At 42.0% G+C, this 19,507-nt stretch overlaps 2 protein-coding genes and 1 non-coding gene across 4 annotated transcripts; 2 read left to right on the forward strand and 1 right to left on the reverse strand.

Annotated features, from left to right (window-relative positions):
- On the forward strand, window positions 1-5,485 carry TMEM167B (transmembrane protein 167B). Its single transcript, XM_003990395.6, has 3 exons — window positions 1-159; window positions 2,303-2,434; window positions 2,974-5,485. Exons 1-3 carry the CDS (start codon window positions 150-152, stop codon window positions 3,054-3,056), a joined length of 225 nt encoding a protein of 74 aa, XP_003990444.1. The 5' UTR covers window positions 1-149; the 3' UTR covers window positions 3,057-5,485.
- Window positions 5,486-6,715: 1,230 nt separating this feature from the next.
- LOC111562183 lies at window positions 6,716-7,126 on the forward strand. The gene has a single exon (XR_002745225.2).
- Window positions 7,127-8,016: 890 nt separating this feature from the next.
- CFAP276 (cilia and flagella associated protein 276) lies at window positions 8,017-19,467 on the reverse strand. 2 transcript variants are annotated; one of them, XM_019837559.3, is made up of 5 exons: window positions 19,150-19,467; window positions 10,244-10,360; window positions 9,606-9,721; window positions 9,111-9,241; window positions 8,017-8,668 (listed from the first exon to the last, which is right to left on the reverse strand). In XM_019837559.3, exons 1-5 carry the CDS (start codon window positions 19,450-19,452, stop codon window positions 8,598-8,600), a joined length of 738 nt encoding a protein of 245 aa, XP_019693118.1. In that variant the 5' UTR covers window positions 19,453-19,467; the 3' UTR covers window positions 8,017-8,597. The 2 variants fall into 2 exon arrangements, with proteins under 2 accessions (XP_019693118.1, XP_006935028.1); XM_006934966.5 differs by lacking the exon at window positions 19,150-19,467 and adding an exon at window positions 18,492-19,143.
- Between the last annotated feature and the right edge of the window lie 40 nt (window positions 19,468-19,507).

Here is a 19,507-nt window from a genome sequence, read left to right on the forward strand (position 1 = left end):
TGTCTGCCCTTGCGCCTGCGTACTACGCCTCGTACCCGTCGCCGCGGCCCCGATCGGGAAGTGTCAACACGGAGCTGGGTTCCCCAGTCTTCGCGGCTACCACCTTCAGCCGATCCCGGACCCCCTAACCAGGCCCGGGCCCAGCCGCCATGACGAACGGTGAGAGCCAGTGCCCAGAGTGGAGAATGGGAGTAAAGGACGAGGGGAAACGTGGCGGGCGGGACCCGGACTGACGTGGCCATTCTCCCCGCCCCCTCCCAGCCCAGCCCCACCATGGCCTTTTGCTGCCCCTGTCGCTCATCCCCCAAGTCTTTCCGCAGGTTCCCCCGTCCCGTGCGCATCTAGAAATACATATGTCTCATGTGCCCACACGCCGGGTCCTCGGTCTCTACCCCGTACTTTCTCTTTCTCCTTCCTAGAAGTTCGTTTTGGCCATTACAAGACTCTTGGGCAGGCCAGTCCCGGTTGAACTATTGCTTTAGCACCAGGAAAAAGAGAGGATCCTCCTCCCAGCCCCCTACGTAGGCTTGTTGGGAGGACCAAGAAATCACAGAGGATGTCAAGTCTCACATTTTTTGGATGCAAATATAGACCATTGGAACAACAACAAAAAAAAGTTCTCCAGAAAGCTATGTCTAAAGTCCTGCCTGGGTGATCCCATCTGGAGACCCTGGCTAGTGTTGCAAGGGTTGGATTTAGACACTGCCTCTTCTAAACGATGTGGCAATTGCAGCCCTGTTTATCCAAACTAGTTTTCCAAACGTCTTCATACACTTGATAGAGATGATTTCCGGAATTCCAGGGAAGGGCAGGAAGCAGGGATTTTATGGTCTTTAGAGTCAACTTTACAGGAAAGAAGAGAAGGCCTCTTGGTATGATTTGAGGGGTACAGGAAAGTATTTCTCAAAAGTACATTTTCTGTAAGCCTGGCAGTGGTGACTCAAATTTCACCTCCTTGTGAATTTTGGCATTGTCTGCAAGAACTTGTGAGAGTGAAAGAACACACTAAGGTATCATTCTTCATAAGAACTTAGTGTATGTGTTGACTTACTGGACCCTTTGTCATACGACACCTGGCTGTGAGGTAGTTTTACTGGAGGGAGATAGAGTGGTCTAGAACTGGCAGATACTGTGTAAAATATCCTTTTGGAGCTTCCTGGGTAAGTCATAGGTATGAGGTTACTAAGCACAGTACCAGAAGTTACATCACCTGGAGGAAGACATCATCTGGACCAGGAAATAGAATAATAATGTTTGATACAGAATAATTACTGAGTAATTTTTAACCTTCCCTCCTTTTGTTATCTGATTATTTTTTTAGGTGCCTCATTGTGCTTACGTGTGCAAGAAATAGCTTGTTTTATATATGTAAGAAATAGAACTAATTGTTGAAAGCTTTATTCCCACAATTGTTTCGCTATGTTGAAACCTCAGATACTTTTTTTTTTTTTTTACAAGAGTCTGTTGTTATTCTACCAGCAATTTGGTTTGTAAGTAGAGTACTATGCCTGAGGTGTGAAATGAGCATAGGATAATTGTAGTTTTAGGAAATCTAAAAAAAAAAAATTTTTTTAATGTTTATTTTTGAGAGACAGAGCACGAGCAGGGAAGGAGCAGAGAGAGGGAGACCCAGAATCCGAAGCCGACTCCAGGCTCTGAGCTGTCAGCACAGAGCCCAACGCGGGGCTTAGCACAGAGCCTGACACGGGGCTTGATCCCACAAACTGTGAGATCAAGACCTGAGCTGACATCGGACGCTTAACCGACAGCCATCCAGGCATCCCTGAATTCTAACTCTTGCTATTTCCATTAAGCTTTACTTTTTGCTTTAACATATTCTTCACCAACAAATGCAGATTGGGGAGACTTGGCTAAACATCTGGCTCTCCTTTATCACATGAGTGATTGATCATAAGAACATGTGTACTTTTGTTAGCTCAGGCTCCAAGGATTCTTATGCCTCTCTCAACCTGTTACCACTACTGGCCATTCCTAGGAGGTTGATTCCACGTAAAACTGATACCCTTTTCTCAGAACTCGTAGTTCTTGAAAGGGGAGGAGAGGGTGCAGTGAAATATTTGTACGGGGGTTGTCTACAAGCAGTTTGAGGAACAATAAAGTAACCTCATTACTCCCAGGATTTGGGCTCCCTCTTATCAAGGGTTGGCATTGTCAGTTGTGTTTATTGTCTTGATATTATATCACACTCTGTTCTTGAGTTCTCAAGTGGGATCACCTATCACCTGTCCCAAACTAGATTAGCATCAAAGGTTTTGTTGTTGTTGTTTTCTTTCTGTAACAGTGTACTCCTTGGATGGGATCCTGGTGTTTGGTTTGCTCTTTGTTTGCACCTGTGCTTACTTCAAGAAAGTACCTCGTCTCAAAACCTGGCTGCTATCAGAGAAGAAGGGAGTTTGGGGTGTGTTTTACAAAGGTAAGATCATAGCTAGACAGTGAATGGAGATTGCCATCTCTGGACAGTGAGGTGCTACAAAGTGGGGGTGGGGATAGGCTGGCATTGTATTTGGTTCCACATTTATGTAATTGTTTATTTTAGCTTCAAGGTAATTTTAATATTCTCCACGGAGTAAAAATAGATAAAGAATTTTAGACTGGACTAGAATTGTTGGAATATTTTCCCAGTGAAAAGTTTTTCTGAATTTCTGGGAAGAATATATTGGAGTCTCTTTTAAGTTTTGATTTCGTTAACTCAGAGGCTTTTTTATTTTTTATTATAGATAAATCCTACCTATCTAAATCTCTTTTCAAAATAGAGCAAAATATAAACAAACAGTATATCCACCTAGAACCTATAGCTTAAGGATAGTCTTTAAATGCATTCCCGGGTGGGCTCTTGAAAATCTTGATAGATCTCTTCGTGTAACTAGAGATTTCAGGGCATCACCTTGAAATTGGGGACTTACATGAAGGGCGGGGTTTGATTTCTTTTCTCTTTTTGCTTTTGTCTGCTAGCCGCTGTGATTGGAACCAGGCTGCATGCTGCTGTGGCAATCGCCTGTGTTGTAATGGCCTTTTACGTCCTGTTTGTAAAATGAATTCCAACGCATCCATCTCATCAGCTGCCAACCAAGAGGATGAGGGTGAAGAACCTGTCCCGGGCCTGGGCCCAACGTGAGAGAGCTCAGCTAAAATCATCAAAGTCCCCAAGATGACACCACAGCATCTGCTCCTACCATATGTGGGGAAAACTCCTCATGGTTACAAACATTATTTATGCTTCAGGGGACTCGAGGAAGCCAACTTCCTTTGATCTGTGTGTGAATCAGTCCTCAGCAGAGAGCATATAATGTCCAGATAAATTACACTCCACGGTGATAAGATTACATATACCTCCTGCATAAAAACCTGTCACCTATTTTGTTCTTCAGTCCCTCATCAGGAGCTTTTCAAACTGAGACTCATTAGGGAAGGACATAGGCTGTGTTCACACCTCTTGGAAGGAGAGAGAATTTTCAAGACTTGACTTTTCTTTTTCACTGTTTGATTTGCATTTGGCAAATTGATGGGAACGGGGTGGGTGGGTGGGTGGGTGGGAGAAAGAGGAGTTAAACAATGCCAAGAAAATTTTTGACTTTGGAAATTTATCTTTCATATACTCATATGGGAACATAAGAGAGAGGCATGGTCCTCATTGCAAAAGGAGAACAGATGATATAGCTGTGCTGTGTGCTGGCAGCTTAAGAGTTTGCCAAGAAAATCTGGGCCTGTGTAAGATTTATCTGTGATGAGACCAGAAAGCAGTAACTTAGATAAGGAAAAATGTTCTGTTCACCAGTATCCCCCAAAGGAGACTTCACCCCATCAAATGGTAGATGGAAAATGAATCTAGTGTTGCAATTTTCCTAAAGCCTTTTTATATATTTTAGATTACTGAGTGCTGAATAAGTGTCACTCAGTGTTAAATGCCATCGGTAGGGGAAAGAGAAAGTATTGAAGAAATAATTTTTAATATATTTGCAGTTAGGGTAAAAGAAATCTAGTATATAATTCATACACTAGTAAAGTCATCTAGTATAAGAATTTACTGTGATGTTAGATGGACGTTTTGTCACGTTATCCAAGACTTACTGGATTATCCACATTATGTCACGTTATCCAAGACTTATCCACAGTCTTATTCTGTGTTTAAGTCTGGCTTATAATGGCAGTTTTTAATTGATTACTTGTTTTTCTTGGGCAACTCTTAGGTTGCCTCATATTGCAGTACTTTTTAGCTATCCCTTGGAAATTCTGTGTTACAAGAACATGATAAATTCAAGTGAGAGAGAGAAGTTGCTGATATGCATAGGCATGTTTGGATAGTTCACAGAATCCATGATTGAAATGAGGGTGTTTTCGAGAATAAAGGAAAACAGATGTTTGCAAGGGAGATTGATGGGCTTTCCCATGGAATGTGGTAACTCTTGCGCAAATCATTTTAGATGACTCAACATTTGAAGGGATGACTTCTCCATTAAAAAAAATGAAAAAGAGTTGGTCTAAAATTACATTATTGTAAAAAACAGGCATAGACATAGGAGCCAATTGAATCACCCATACAGTAAAACGTGATTGTGGACAAGTTAGCTGTAGTTGACCTCTGTGTGGCAGGAAATCGTCTTTTGTCTTATCCCCAAAGAAAAGCTGCTAGGAAGTTTAGGTTTCAAAACAGGCAGTTTAGTGCTTTGAGGGTTTCTAGAGGTGTAGCAGGTCACCAAGTAAACACTACACATCTCATCCTCTCGGAGTTGTGCTTTTTTCTCTTCAGGAATTGGCCCAGAGGGTACATTTCACTGATTAATATGGTTTCCAGTGTCCCTCCTGAGGATCTTTCACATGAGGGAAAGGAAACCTATTAGAACAGAAAGGAAGAGTTACACCTTGTAGGTGTGAGTTTGGGACCTGTTGGCCAGCAGGAGTGCCACTCCCTGGAAATACAGGTTCAGCATGTTTTGCACTTGTTATTCTGTAGCTTTAATGACTTGTTTTCCAACAGGGCTAATGTCTCTAAGCTTGGTGAATAGAGCTGCTTCCATTTTAAACTCATTTCACAGTTCCAGTTCAAACCCAATTTTTACAGCCTCCTGGGTGGGTCATCTTGCCCTAAATTGTTATATTTTGAGGTGTTTTCATATGAGAATGTACCAAAAAGTGTACAGAATGAAGGTAATTTGCAGCAAGAAACAAATAACACAGCTTATTTCATTTCTTGTGTTTATGTAAGCAGATAAGCAGAAACCTGTTTAATTCATTACTTTGGTTGGTGTGTCATATATTTTTTGACTGAAAATTGTAGGACGTTATTCCCCTAAGGAAGTCTTAGGGGTAGGAGAATGGGGATAGCAATATTGCCTCAGATTCAAACTGGCATCACCATAAACCCTGAATGCCAGGGTGGAATGAAGTCAGCCTTTTATAATTGAAATACAATTTTTTATTCACCACTGTCTGCACAAATCCTTGAAAATAAAATTCCTTTCCCTACCGTTTTTGTCCATTTTATTTGTCACATGAATTCATTGAACTTTGTTCAATACTCTTCTGGGTTCTGCCCATGGTATATACCTTTTTAGTTTACATCATAGTGAATACCATCATTCCTGTTAACCTAGTGTGATGGTCACCGCATATACGATATAGTTCATAATTTATGAGCATGTGTTTTTCTCCTTTGAGGGAGCTCATACATGCATCAGCATTCATATATATCAGCATATATACATGAATAAGTGTTGAGGTGTATTAAATAAGGTAAATAGCACTCCTCAAAACATTTTATCTACCACTACTATTAAAATACAAGTATCACCTGCCATTGCCAGTCATAAACTCCTTCATTCAAATGAGGTTATCGGGTTAACCAGCTATGAACCTAGGCAATCCTTGAGCCAATGGGATTCTGGCACATAAATGGATACTTTCCCCCTATTTGTTTATAAGTGCACGGTGGGATTGGTACAGTTACAAATTATAAATTAACAATATTTTTCTGGTTTACCCTCATCCATACCTTTTTCACTGAAAAAAGAGAAGGTAACAGACATTAAAATTGTGTTCCTTGATATGAAAGGAGCTAATACTAATTATATAATCACTACTTTTTTTTTCACTACTTATTCTGGAATTGGAAAGTTAGACATGCTTTAACAGACATGCAAGTTAATGAAGGTTCAGCAATATGACTGCCACAGAACCAAGTTCCAGGTAGCAAGAGGGCTCTTGTGAATGAGGATAGGGATGTGCCTTCCTACTTTTACTCATCTCACAATTATCATGACTACCAAGCCCTTGGATTTAAGTAACCTATTCTCACCCTTCCCTTTGGTAAAATGATGTTTTCCTTCTCCCTTGGGGGAGGAACTCCTGCAGAACCTGATACTGGTTAATGACCGGGATTTGCCTTCTCCATGGGAAAGTAGCCACCTATAAATCTGAGACTGAATCATCTTATATCCAGAACTTGGGTCAAAGACCAAAGAAAAACTAGAGATATGGATATAAATATGCTGCTGCACAAAGACCAAAAGACAAGCACGATTTAGGATTGCAGGATTTTGTCCAGCCTTTCCCTCGGACCTGGGTTCGTTCCCCTCCGAGCCACGCGAGGGCAGCAAAACGCATACCGTCACGAGGGCCTATGCTCAGTGGTTCCTCCCAGAATCCTCCGAGGTGGGGAGGGGCGGAGGGATTTAAAAGAGGATGCGGACTTCCGTTCTCTTTCCGGAGGGAGAGCGGCCTAGGGCGAGGTGGTTTGTGTGGTGCTTTGGTGTTGAATGGAAGGCGCGTATGGGCTGAGTGTGAGTGGGTGCGTGACTGTGAGTGTGCGCGTGGGGCGTGCAAGGCGAGTGTGTGCGCCCGTCCCTGAGCCACTCTCCCCCGCCTACACCTTGATCTTATTTGATCGGGTCGTGACCCTTGCCCCGCGGGGCCGACCCGATATGAAAAGCTCCCCTCCTGCGAAGCCCCCTCCTCTGGGGCGCTGTGCAGCGAGGCCCCTTTGGCGGCGGCGACGCTGCGGCCCCGGAGCCGGTCTTACGGGGCCCGGCGCTCAGAAATGATGAATTGATCAGATAGACGAGGCCGGGCTAGTCCCGGGCCACTGATTATCGAGGCGATTCTGATCTGAGCCCGGCCCTGGGGCACGGCCACCCGTGGCATTGGGGCTAAGCGTTTACAATAGGCGGCGGCAGGGGCGCTGACGGGTGGGGAAGGCGCGGTTGAGGAGACATCGCTCCGCCCCCTGGAGCTGGAAGGGCACGAAGTCGTGTTTGCCGCTTCAGTGTTTTTCTTTAGCACCCCTCCCTTTATTCCTTTAGTCCCGCCTTGTGATGACCGTTTGTATGGTACCAACACTGGTGCCCGCTGATCTAGAAGCACACTACAGCGTCTGTCGCTAAAGGCTCTATGTATATATGCACGCCTATATGTGCGTGCGCGCGCGCGTGTATATCGCGTGTGTGAGTATCCGTAAGAGAACTTGGAGAGCTTGTAAATATTCAGATTCCAGGGACCCGCCCCAGATTTACTGAATTAGATTTATTAGGGAGGTCAACGAGTCTGTATTTTTAAAAACCTTGATGTATGGGTCACAGTATTAAATTTTTAAATATTTCAGTATCAAATAACCTGCATGAGATGATTATCTGGAGAGTCACCCATCTCTGCCGCTTTCAGCCATTATAAATAATGAGAATTGAAACTTCATATTGTCACTTGGCAGCAGATACTATCTGAATAGGTGGAGTAACTGTGGAAGAGGGGCTGTGATAGATTGGTGGGATTTAAGGACCGTGTGTACCTAAGTAACAGGAAGAAGTCCTTTTCATATCTGCATTATTCAATAATGCACATGCTGTCCAAACTTAGAAATGGAAGTTTACCCTACAGTATTCTAAAAGGTCTGCCATTTCTTGCCCAATTTAACAGCAGGTCCCCCTGAGTGACTTGTAATTTTAGAAACCACATTACTGCATCAGTTTTTAGGTCCCCTCAAGCCCAAGCACCAGATTATTGAACCATGTTTAGAAGAACTGCCTGTATTTCACGGCACAAATTGACAAAGAAGGGAATTGACTCCCCGGCAAGAAGACCGCAGAGTCAGAGAATGAGCAATGGCAAGGAGCCTGGACCAGACAGATCGAGCCCTCATGGCAAGGTAGAGTCCAGTAGATGACAAAATCCACTTGGTCCGAAGTATGTTAAGTGTGACCTCATCATAACCATTAATGCCACATAGAACTACCAGAATCATGGCAGTGTGAGCTCATTAAGAAAATGAGCTACGTCCATTCTTGTTTCCTCAACACTTAGCTCAGTGCCTGACACATAAAAGTTCGCAAGAAATGTTGAATGGATACATCAATATTTGGAATGACTTCTAAATCCTTATCTTCTCAGCAAAATGACTCCAAATTGCAAATATGTCCAACAGGACTAACTTCTAGAAGTTGGGAAACTTCCATATTTTAAGAGTAGTCAAGTGTCAACTTTTAGTCCTTGGGCAACACACTTCAAGCTTCATCCAGCACAAATCTATTTAATGGAGGTGGGCGAAAGGACGTTCCACTATGATTAATTAGTCCAGGGGCCTGTCAACACTAGGTAGAGAAGAAGCCACCATCATTCTTTCGGGAGTAGCCTCCATTGGTGGCTGCAGTGTGAGGGGACACTGTGGAGAAAAGAGAAGAGGGAGTAGGTTGTGAATTTCAATTGTTTGCCTTTTCTGGGAACCTGTAATCATCCATACATTTCTGGGTACTGTGGAGCAGTAACAAGCTGTCTTGTAACAGCTGGGAAACTGGCATATAGGGGATTAATGGGAGATAGCTAGAGGTCTTTCATTCCCAGGTTTCCGCCCTTTGCTAGAAATTTTGTTCTCTAGACCTAAGGCTGAGTTAAAGGCTCTGAAAAATTGAACTCATTTCCTAGCTTATAGGCAGCATGTCCCCTGGGTTTAGCCTGATGTATGTCAACTTAGTCACTGCTATTCCTAGATCCTAAGTTATCCCTTAAGTTCTCTAATGGCCAATCACCTCAACTCCCTGATTCCTAGGTCCATTTTAAAAAAACTCTTGTACCACCCATCTGCCCCCCAGTCTTCTAACCCTTACCTATGGATCCCTGGATGCTGTGGATAGACTCCTTCTTAGGGTTGATCCAGTGTCTGATGTTAGCCTGGGAAGTGATGGAAGGTGGCAGAGGAGGGGGTAAAGGTTCTCCAGGGAATTGGGTCTTGATGATTCTGGAAGATGGTATGGGGAAGAACAGGGGAGAGTGAAATCAATCAGAAGGAGAAAGGTGAGGAGGGAAAGAGTTGCATGCAGCCTCAGAAATAATGCAGCCAAAGATCCTTTTTATCTTTTTCAGTGGAATCAACTGAAGCTTTTGTTTGTTTATACAGATAAGAACAATCCTGGAGGATCGCTATTCATTTTAGATAATAAAAATATAGAAATTGCATTACAGATACAGATGTAAAAAATATAGAAATCTGTATACAAATGAGCACCTCTTGGTTATCGTTGTTATTTCTCAGGTAACACATTACCTTACTTGACTGGATGGCATTGTCCTTAGGACGGAGAGGCTCCACCTCCACCACTTACCCATGGGTATCCTGGGTGGTCTCCTGATGTAAGAGTGTCTCATTTTTGTTCTTGAATGTCCCTGTGTGGTGGTTGTACAAGGCTGCTAAGCGGAAATCCAGGTCATCCTTGGGTATCTACAGAGGAAGTCAATACGCCCCACCCCCAGGGTTAACTTGCCACCTCTACTCCAACTCTAGTCAGTTCTGCTGGGCTCTACTTTTCCCCAAAAGCAGAGCGAACCCTTTTTGTGCCTGAGACCCACCAACTCCTTACACACCAAAGACATCTTAACTCTTGTCAATATAGAATTGTGTCATGGTTAGGCCTAAGGAGGGGTGAGTTCTTACTGGAGATATGGAAATAATTATACTGTCCTTTAGTTGGGCCTAATGGGCCTTACTTCATTTATGGTTACAATCAGAAGAGAAGTCTGGTAAGAAAACAACTTGCTCCAGATAATCAACTGGAGAAAAAACCGAAGCCTTCCAACTTCCCAGGGGCCAGATAAATCAATATTTGGTTTTGGATTTGGTAGGATCTTGGATTGGGGACAAAATAAAGATGGTGATGCAGTTAAGGACAGACTACCTTTCCAAAAATGATAGTCACGAGTCTTAAGCGGATGTAAAGAGAAATAGCATTTCAATACTAGGTACCTCAGGATCAAAAAAATAAACTTCCCGCCTCATGGAGGTGATTGTGGGAGTTGAGTTGAGCCGACTCCAGGGTTCCTGTTGCTGAGCAAGGTGATTTGGGTTCTTATATGGCAGTTTCTGCAAAAGAGAAACCACACACAGGACCTGGTTACAGGAGGCCTTGCTGATGTGATGGCTTCAGTGACACCATCTCCTTATTCCATCCTATTTTAACTGAACCTCAGATATCTTCCAAGGGAGGAACAATATGAGGCAAGATTCCTAGACTTTAGATGCTCCTAAGTTTTCAATCTTAGAACTGGCAGAAGTAGGCCAGGAATACAGGGAAAGGGGTGAAGTGGGACAGGGGGTAAAGAGTGCAGAGGAGGTAAGATGATGAGCTCAGGCTTAGATGTCCTGAGTTTGAAGAATAGGCAAGACATCTGATTGCAGTCAACAGGTAGAAAATGGGAAGTGTGCAAGTTAGAGAGCTCAGAACACGTAATAGAGGTTTGATGGTCGTCCGCATGAAGTAGTAGCTGAAGCCTGCAAAAGGAGTGTGGCCAAAAGGGCTCATGACTGTATAATATTATAATGGGGGGGGGGGCGGGTGGAGAGGAAAGAGAAAGGACACTAAGGCAATCAGAGACAGGAGAATCAGAAGAGTGCAGTGTCTAAGCAGGAAGAGAAAAATATCAGCAGGGAAGGGTTATTGTGACTGCAGAAATGTCAAAGAAAAAGTACACTGGTTAGTCAATCTTCTAAATAGAACCGCATAAGCATGAATGTGAAAAGCACATAACTGATTTTCTTCATTGTATGTAAAGCTATATTGTATCCCTAGTGTCTAGAACAGCAACCTAACACATGGCATTCAAAAATGAAATACTGTTTGAATGATGACTGAATTCTAGTGAGTACAACTCCAACCTAGTAGAAATCAAATTCAACCTATCCAATGTTGAAGCCCTCCTCCCCTCTATATATGGCGAAATGCTGTGTGACTCAGGTCAGTTATACATTAATTGAATACTATGTTCCAGGCAGTGTGCCACCAGCAAAAAAGATGACAAATGAAACAAGAAAACTACAAATATATGAGGCAAGCATAGGCAGATTTCCTCCCACTTTTCAAAAGCTACAGAAGTCTCGTCATGTCCTCATTCAGTGGATGAGACTGTCTTTCACTGAGAAAGTCAAGACTGTTGAGCATGAATACCATCCTCACATCCAATGTCCTTCCATCTCAAAGAAAGAGATGTCCCTTTTACTCAAGAATAACCCTTATGAATGGAAAAACATATTCCCCTCAAATGGAAGAAAAAAAAGCCAGGTAGCAATACTTATATCAGACGAAACAAACATTAAAACAAAGACTGTATCAAGAGTCAAATAAGGGCATTACATAGTGATAGAGGATCAATCCAACAACAGGATATAACAATTACAATTACCCATGTACCAAACACAGGAGTACCTAAATACATAAAGCAAATCTTAATAGACATAAAGGAAGAAATTGAAAAAAAAAAAGCAAGAAATTGATAGTAATACAATAACACTAGGAGACTTTACCCCACTTATATCAATGGATAGATCATCCAGACAGAAAACCAACAAGGAAATGATGTTTTTGAATGACATATTAGATCAAATGGACCCAACAGATATATACAGGACATTCCATCCAAAGCACCAGAATTACACATTCTTTTTGAGAGCACATAGAGCATTCTCCAGGACGGGTCACATATTAGGCCACAAAACAAGTCTCAATAAAAAAAAATTTTAATTAAAAAAATTAAAAAAATTTTTTTAATGTTTTATTTTTTATTTTTGAGAGAGACAGAGTGCAAGCAGGGGAGGGGCAGAGAGAGAGGGAGACACAGAATCTGAAGCAGGCTCCAGGCTCTGAGCTGTCAGCATGGAGCCTGATGTGGGGCTTGAACTCACGAACTGTGAGACCATGACCTGAGCCGAAGTTGGAAGCTTAACTGACTGAGTCACCCAGGCGCCGTAGTCTCAACAAATTTAAGAAAACTGAAATCACAACAAGCAACTTTCCCGACCACAATAGTGCTGAAACTAGAAATCAATTAGAAGGGGGAAAAAAAAAAACCCTGAAAGAAACACAAACACACAGAGGCTAAACAACATGTTACTAAATGACCAATTGGTCAACTAAGAAATCAGGAAATCAAGAAACAGAAAATGAAAACACAGCTGTCTGTCCAAAGTCTTTGGGATTCAGCAAAAGCAGTTGTAAGAGGGAAGTTTATAGCAATACAGGCCTACATCAAGAAACAAGAAAAATAATCAAACGATCTAAAGAAACTAGAAAAAGAAGAACAAACAAACCCTAACAAAGAACTAACAAAGTTAGTACAAGGAAGGAAAAATGAAGATCAGAGCAAAGATAAATGAAATACAGACTAAAACATACACACACATACACAAAAAGATCAATGAAACCATGAGAAACATAAAATTGACAAACCTTTAGCTAGACTCATCAAGAAAAAGAAAAAAAAGAGAGGACTTAGATAAAATCAGAAACGAAGGAGGAGAAACAATAACCAACATCACAGAAACAGAAATAATTACAACAGAATATTATGAAAAACTATATGCCAACAAATTAGGCAATCTAGAAAAAAAGGATAAATTCCTAGAAATGCAGAATCTTCCAAAACTACATCAGGAAGAAATAGAAAATTTGAACAGGCCAATTACTAGTAACAAAATTGAAATGGTAATTTAAAAGTCCCAACAAACAAAAGTGCAGGACTAGATGGCTTCACAAGTGAATTCTACCAAACATTTAAAAAATAGTTGGGGCACCTGGATGGCTCGGTTAGTTAAGCATCTGACTTTGGCTCAGGTCATGATCTCACAGTTTATGAGTTTGAGCCCCACATTGGGCTCTGTGCTGACAGCAAGGAGCCTTATTTGGATTCTCTGTCTACCTCTCTCTCTCTCTCTTTCTCTCTCTCTCCCAAAAATAAAGATTTTAGGAAAATAAAGAAGAGTTAATGCCCATTCTTCTCAAGTTATTCCAAAAAAATAGAAGAGGAAGGAAAACTTCCAAATTCATGCTACAAGGTCAGCACTACCCTGATGCTAAAATCAAAGACAATACAAATGAAAAAAAAAAAAATACAAGCCAATATCCCTGATGAACATAGATGCAAAAATCTTCAACAAAATATAGCAAAACAAATTCAATAATACATTTAAAGGATCATTCACCATGACCAAGTGGGATTTATTCCAGCAATGCAAGGGGGCTCAGTATTCACAAATCAATCAATATGTTACATCACATTAACAAGAGGAAGGATAAAAAACATATGATTATCTTAATAGATGCAGAAAAAGCATTTGACAAAATACACCATCTGTTCATGACAAAAAAATCTCAACAAAGTAGGTTTAGAGGGAATGTATCTCCACATCATAAAGGTATATATCAATTTTAATGGTGAAAAATTCAAAGATTTTCCTCTAAGATCAGGAACAAAATAAGTATGTCTGTGCTCACCATTTTTATTCAACATAGTATTAGAAGATTTAGCCACAGAAATCAAATAAGAAAAAGGAATAAAATGCATCCCAATTGGTAAGGAAGAAGTAAAACTGTCACTATTTGCACGTGACATGATACTATGTATAGAAAATCCTAAAGATTCCACCAAAAAATTATTGAAACTAGTAAATGAATTCAGTAAAGTTGCAGAATACAAAATTAATATACATAAATCCATTGTTTCTATACACCAATAACAAAGTGGGAGAAAGACAAATTAAGAAAACAATTCCATTTACAATTGCACCAAAAATAATATTATAGCTAGGAATAAATTTAACCAAGGCAGTGAAAGACCTCTTTTCTGAAAATTATTAAGACATTGATGAAAGAAATTGAAAACAACACAAATGGAAAGATATACCATGCTCATGGATTGGAAGAAATAATATTGTTAAAATGTCCATACTACCCGGAGCACGCTAAAGATTCAGTGCAATCCCCATCAAAATACCAATAACATTTTTCACAGAACTACAACAAATAATCCTAAAATTTTATGGAACAAAAGACCTCGAATAGCCAAAGCAATCTTGAGAAAGAAGAACAAAGCTGGAGGTACCACAATCCCAGATTTCAAGACATGTACAAAACTATAGTAATCAAAACAATATAGTACTTTAGGTGCCTTGCTGGCTTGGTTGGAAGAGCATGAAACTCTTGATCTCAGGGTCATGAGTTCAAGCCCCACACTGGGTGTAGAGATTACTAAAACAAATAAATAAACTAAAAAAAAAAAAAAAAACCAAACCCAATATAGTACTGGCACAAAAATAGACACATAGATCAATGGAATAGGATAGAAAGCCCCCAAATAAACTCATGCTTTTATGGTCAATTAATCTATGACAAAGGAGGCAAGAATATACAATGGGGAAAAGACAGTTCTTTTGATAAATGATGCTGGGAAAAAAACTGGACAGCTACATGCAGAACAATGAAACTAAGCCCCTTTCTTATATCATAACAAAAACAAAAGGAAAATAGATTAAAGACCTAAATGTGAGACCTGCAACCATAAAGTTCCTAAGGGAAAACATATGCAATAATCTCTTGGACATTAGCCTTAGCAAAATATTTATGGATATGTCTCTTCAGGGAAGGGAAACAAAAAGAAAAATAAACAATTGGGAGTACACCAAAATAAAAAGCTTGTTCACAAAGAAAGCCATCAACAAAATGAAAAGACAACCTACTGAATGGAAGAAGATATTTGCAAATAATATATCTGATAATTAATATGCACAATATATAAAGAATTTATACAACTCAACACCAAAAAACAAAACAAAACAAAAAAAACCTGATTAAAAAGGGGGCAGAGGACCTGAATAGACATTTTTCCTAAGGGGACCTACAGATGGCCAACAGTCACACGAAAAGATGCTCAACATCACTAATCATCAGGAAAATGCAAATTAAAACCACAATGAAGTATCACCTCACACGAGTCAGAATGGCTAGCATCAAAAAGACCAGAAAAAAAAAAGACAAGAAATAACAAGTGTCAGCAAGGATGTGGAGAAAAGGGAGCCCTTGTGCAATGTTGATGGGAATGTAAATTGGTGCAGTCACTGGGGAAAACAGTATGGAGGTCCTTGAAAAAATTAAAAATAGAAATACCATACAATTCCATAATTCCACTACTGGGTACTTACCCAAAGAAAACGAAAACACTAATTAAAAAAGATATATGGACTATGTTTACTGCAGCATTATTTACAATAGCCAAGACATGGAAGCAATCCAAGCACCTATCAATAGATGAATGGATAAAGAAAATGTGATATCTATATATCTATATATCTTTATTCTTTTTTAATGTTTATTTATTTTGAGAGCGAGAGACAGTGCAAGTGGGGGGGGGGCAGAGAGAAAATGCTAAGCAGGCTCCACACTGTCAGCACAGAGCCCAACATGGGGCTCGATCCTGCCAACTGTAAGATCATGACCTAAGCCGAAATCAAGAGTCGGACACCTAACCGACTGAGCCACTCAGGTGCCCCTATATCTTTATTCTTTATCTATCTATCTATCTATCTATCTATCTATCTATCTATCCATCCATCCACCTACAACGGCATGTTACTCAGTCATAAAAAAGAAAAATCTTTCTGTTTTCAACAACATGGTTGGAGCCTGGATATCTGCTAAGTGAAAGAAGTCAGACAAAGAGAGACAAATACCATATTATTTCACTTATATGTGGAGCCTGAAAAACAAAACAAAACAAAAGCAGAAATAGACCCATAAATGCAGGGAACACACTAAAGGTTGCCAGAAGGAAGGTGGGTAGAGAGAGGGGTGAAATAGATGAAAAAATTAAGATATACAAACTTCCAGTTATAAAACAAAAAAGCCACGGGAATGAAAAGTACAGCATAGGGAATATAGTCAATAATATTGTAATAATGTTGTACGGTGACAGGTGTTGACTACACTTACTGTGGTGAGCACTGAGTAATGAATAGAATCGTCAAATCACTATGTTGTACACCTGAAATGAATATAACACTGTATGTCAACTATACTTCAAAAATAATAATAAAAAGGAATAACCTTTTCCCCCTGAACCTAGCCTTGTGCTTCAGAGAGACCTACACCATCCTAGCATCCCCTGTACTCAGCTTCTCTCTCGTTCCTTTATCACCATCTCACTACCACTCTATCACCTTCCCTGCAGAACTAGACTTCAAGAGTTGACATTTACTATCTCCACTTCCTCCCCATTTCCGTCCCCTCTTTAGCCACTGCAGTCAGGCCTCTTTCTCAAGCTAGCACTGATGCTGCTCTTGCTAGTGACCAGTGATCTTTATCTTTAGCTAGGTTTGGAGGATCCTTTCCAGACCTGATCTTATTTGACCTCTGCAGTTTCTGGAACCATGATTCAGATTCCCTCAAATGTTCTCTCCATGCTCTGTGGGTCCAGTTCCTCCTTGTTTTCTTCTTGAGTTTAGTCGTAACTGCTTAGCTCCTTTGTCAGCACTATTTTCTCTTTCTCTGCCCCTTAGTGCATTCTCCAAGGTTTTTATTTGTTTTTTTTTGTTTGTTTGTTTTTTTTTTTTTTTTGTATTCTTACATTCACTGGATGAGCTCATTCCTTCCTATGGCTTCAACCCCACATGGCTATTTTGATTTCCCGATATACATCTTCAACCTAGAACTCTCAAGCATGTTGCCTGCTATTCATGTTCACTAAAGAGTCTTACAGGCACCACAAAACAACATCTACATAACTTATCTGAACATCTTTCTCCCCAAACCTGCTTCCCCTGAATCCCTCATTCAGTAATGTCATCAATTAAGTCCTCGGACACCTAGGAGCTATCCTAGACTTGTCCCTTCTTTTGGGCGCATCCATATCCAGCCACAAAGTCTCATCAGTCCTGCCCTTTGCATCTTTTTCACATCTGCACCATATTGCCACCCCCTGCTTTAGATCCGTTATTCCTCCTGGAGACTGCTGCCTCCTGAGGCTCTTGCCTCCTTGCTGATTCCTCTTGTCCTAACTCCCATTCTACCCAATCCACTGTCACTGTGTTTTCTGAAACATCCATTGATTGTGTCATTGTAGTGCTTAAAATCCTGACATGATGCCCCGGTGCCTCCAGCGTGGAATCCTAGCTCACTAGCATGGTGTACACAGCACATCCAGTCCAACAAGGTCACTCCAGCTCCTGCTCTCTCCCCTCCTCCATCTCACATTGATGCTCCAGCCATTCTGGACTCTGGTCCCCAACAGGCCACTCTTTCTCTCCTTTCCATGTATGGGCACCCGCTGCCTCCTCTGCCCTGAACAGCTGGTTCTTGTTTCCTTCTTCCTAACTCACATTCCACCTCCTCCCTCACCTGGCCCAGCTATTTGGATGTGAAAACTCACCTGCTCTGGGAAGCTTTCCTTTAAGCTCCCAGTTCTCCTGATACACAACATATAACTCTGTCATAACACCTGTGCTATTGTGCAGGCATTCTTGCTGTTGTGGTTGTCAGTAAGCTTTTCTACCAGAGTTCCTCTAGAGCAGGAGCCATATCTAATTCATCTATATATCCTCAGTGTTGAGCAGATTGCCTGGCATATGGTAAATGATAAATGTTGAATAAACCAAAGGAAGCTCTTTGATCCTGTTATTTAAGCCACAATTACTATTTAATTCACCGTATTTCACACCACTTCAAGCATCCCAAATACCCCTGCCAGAAAAAAAAAAAAAGATCATCTAAATTCCCAAATCACTCACACACACACACACACACACATTCCAGTATTAACCAAAAGACAGAGATGGTGTGAAGGCAGATGTATAAGGCATGACCTGGTGGCTTCCAGAGGATTCTCTCCCATTCCATATCTCATGTCTCTTCAGAGAACAGTTTTCCAAACAGGGCAAAGGGTGGTGTGGCGGGACCTGCCACTGTTTAAGCCACACTACACAGCATTGCTTTGGGCAACGAGAGCCCCTTGTTCCTCTGGGCTAGAGCTCTACTTCACTCTCCTCAAAAGCACCTCTGAAACGTTAGCAGACCTGAATATGGGGCCAAGGAGGCAGGCAGAAAGCAAACTTATCCGGTACTTGACTCAGTGTCCTCACCAGAATCCTTTAAGTTACCATCTCTGCCCATTAGGCGAACAGAAAGAAGAGTGCCATCGACCCTGGTGGGAATTTGCGCAAGAAACCACAGTACCTTGGAAGCTCGGGCTTTTCCCAAGTAGGAATCATCGTTATCCAACGTAGGGTGCTGGAAAGGGTCTCGCGTGAAAGGCATGGCAAAAAGGCGCTGGTGTGAAGGACGGGGGGCCCGCGCAGCCGCACACAACGCACGCGGAGGATCCCGGGTCCCAATTGTTTGGAACGCCCAGTTTCGGTTGCCGAGCAACTGCCCCACCGTCTGTGACTGAGGTGAGTTCCCTTCGAGAAGGGCGCCACCTGGCGGTGCAGCGCGGGAGACCCCTTGCGAGGTAGCTCCTGGGAACGCAGAGGGAAAGTGTCACCGAGTGTACCAGGGAGCCCTGAATTTGCATTCGGGAGGCTTAGTTGAAAAACGCCGGCCTCCTGGCGTGCAGGACTTCTGCAAAAGACTTCATCTGGGGAAAGAAGTCCTAAAAGATGACCCAGGAATTTCCTTCTACCTCGCATCTAACAGAAGGATTTTTCAAAGCAATGAGAGAATGAGGATGTCAGGAGACGGAAGAGCCCAAGTGTCTTGCACAAACACTCCTTGCTTAAACCCGTTTATGCCAGTCTCAAGCCTTCTCACAGAGCCGGTTGTAAAGGCACCGCTGAATTTGGTGGGACGGAAGTTAAGATCTCCAGAAGAGGCTGCTGCAGTAGGTAACACGTACCGGGGCCACTCTTCCAAACTGTAACTTCTGGAGGTGAGATGGCGTCTCAATCTTCCTTCTATCGCTCCACACACAGGAGGTGCTAAATAAGTATTTGTCGAACGCCACGTCTGCAAAATTAGAGGTGCTCATAAAAGGCCCATGGCACAAAAGGGCAATGGAAAAGGTGGATTTGGTGGCGATGGCTTGGAGGATGTTTCTACTGCGTTCTTTACACGCCCCCCGTGCCCGCCTGTTGGGCCGGTTGCAGACCCCGGGCGCGCGCCCTCCCACGCGGCGCGCGCCAGCGGCGGCGGCTGCCATGGCGACCGGCAGGTGAGCGGCAGAGGAGCTCGTGGTCCCTGACCCACCCGCGCGG

The sequence above is a fragment of the Felis catus genome, chromosome C1 (genome assembly GCF_018350175.1).
Source record: "Felis catus isolate Fca126 chromosome C1, F.catus_Fca126_mat1.0, whole genome shotgun sequence".
In the NCBI taxonomy this organism is placed as follows: Eukaryota; Metazoa; Chordata; class Mammalia; order Carnivora; family Felidae; genus Felis; species Felis catus.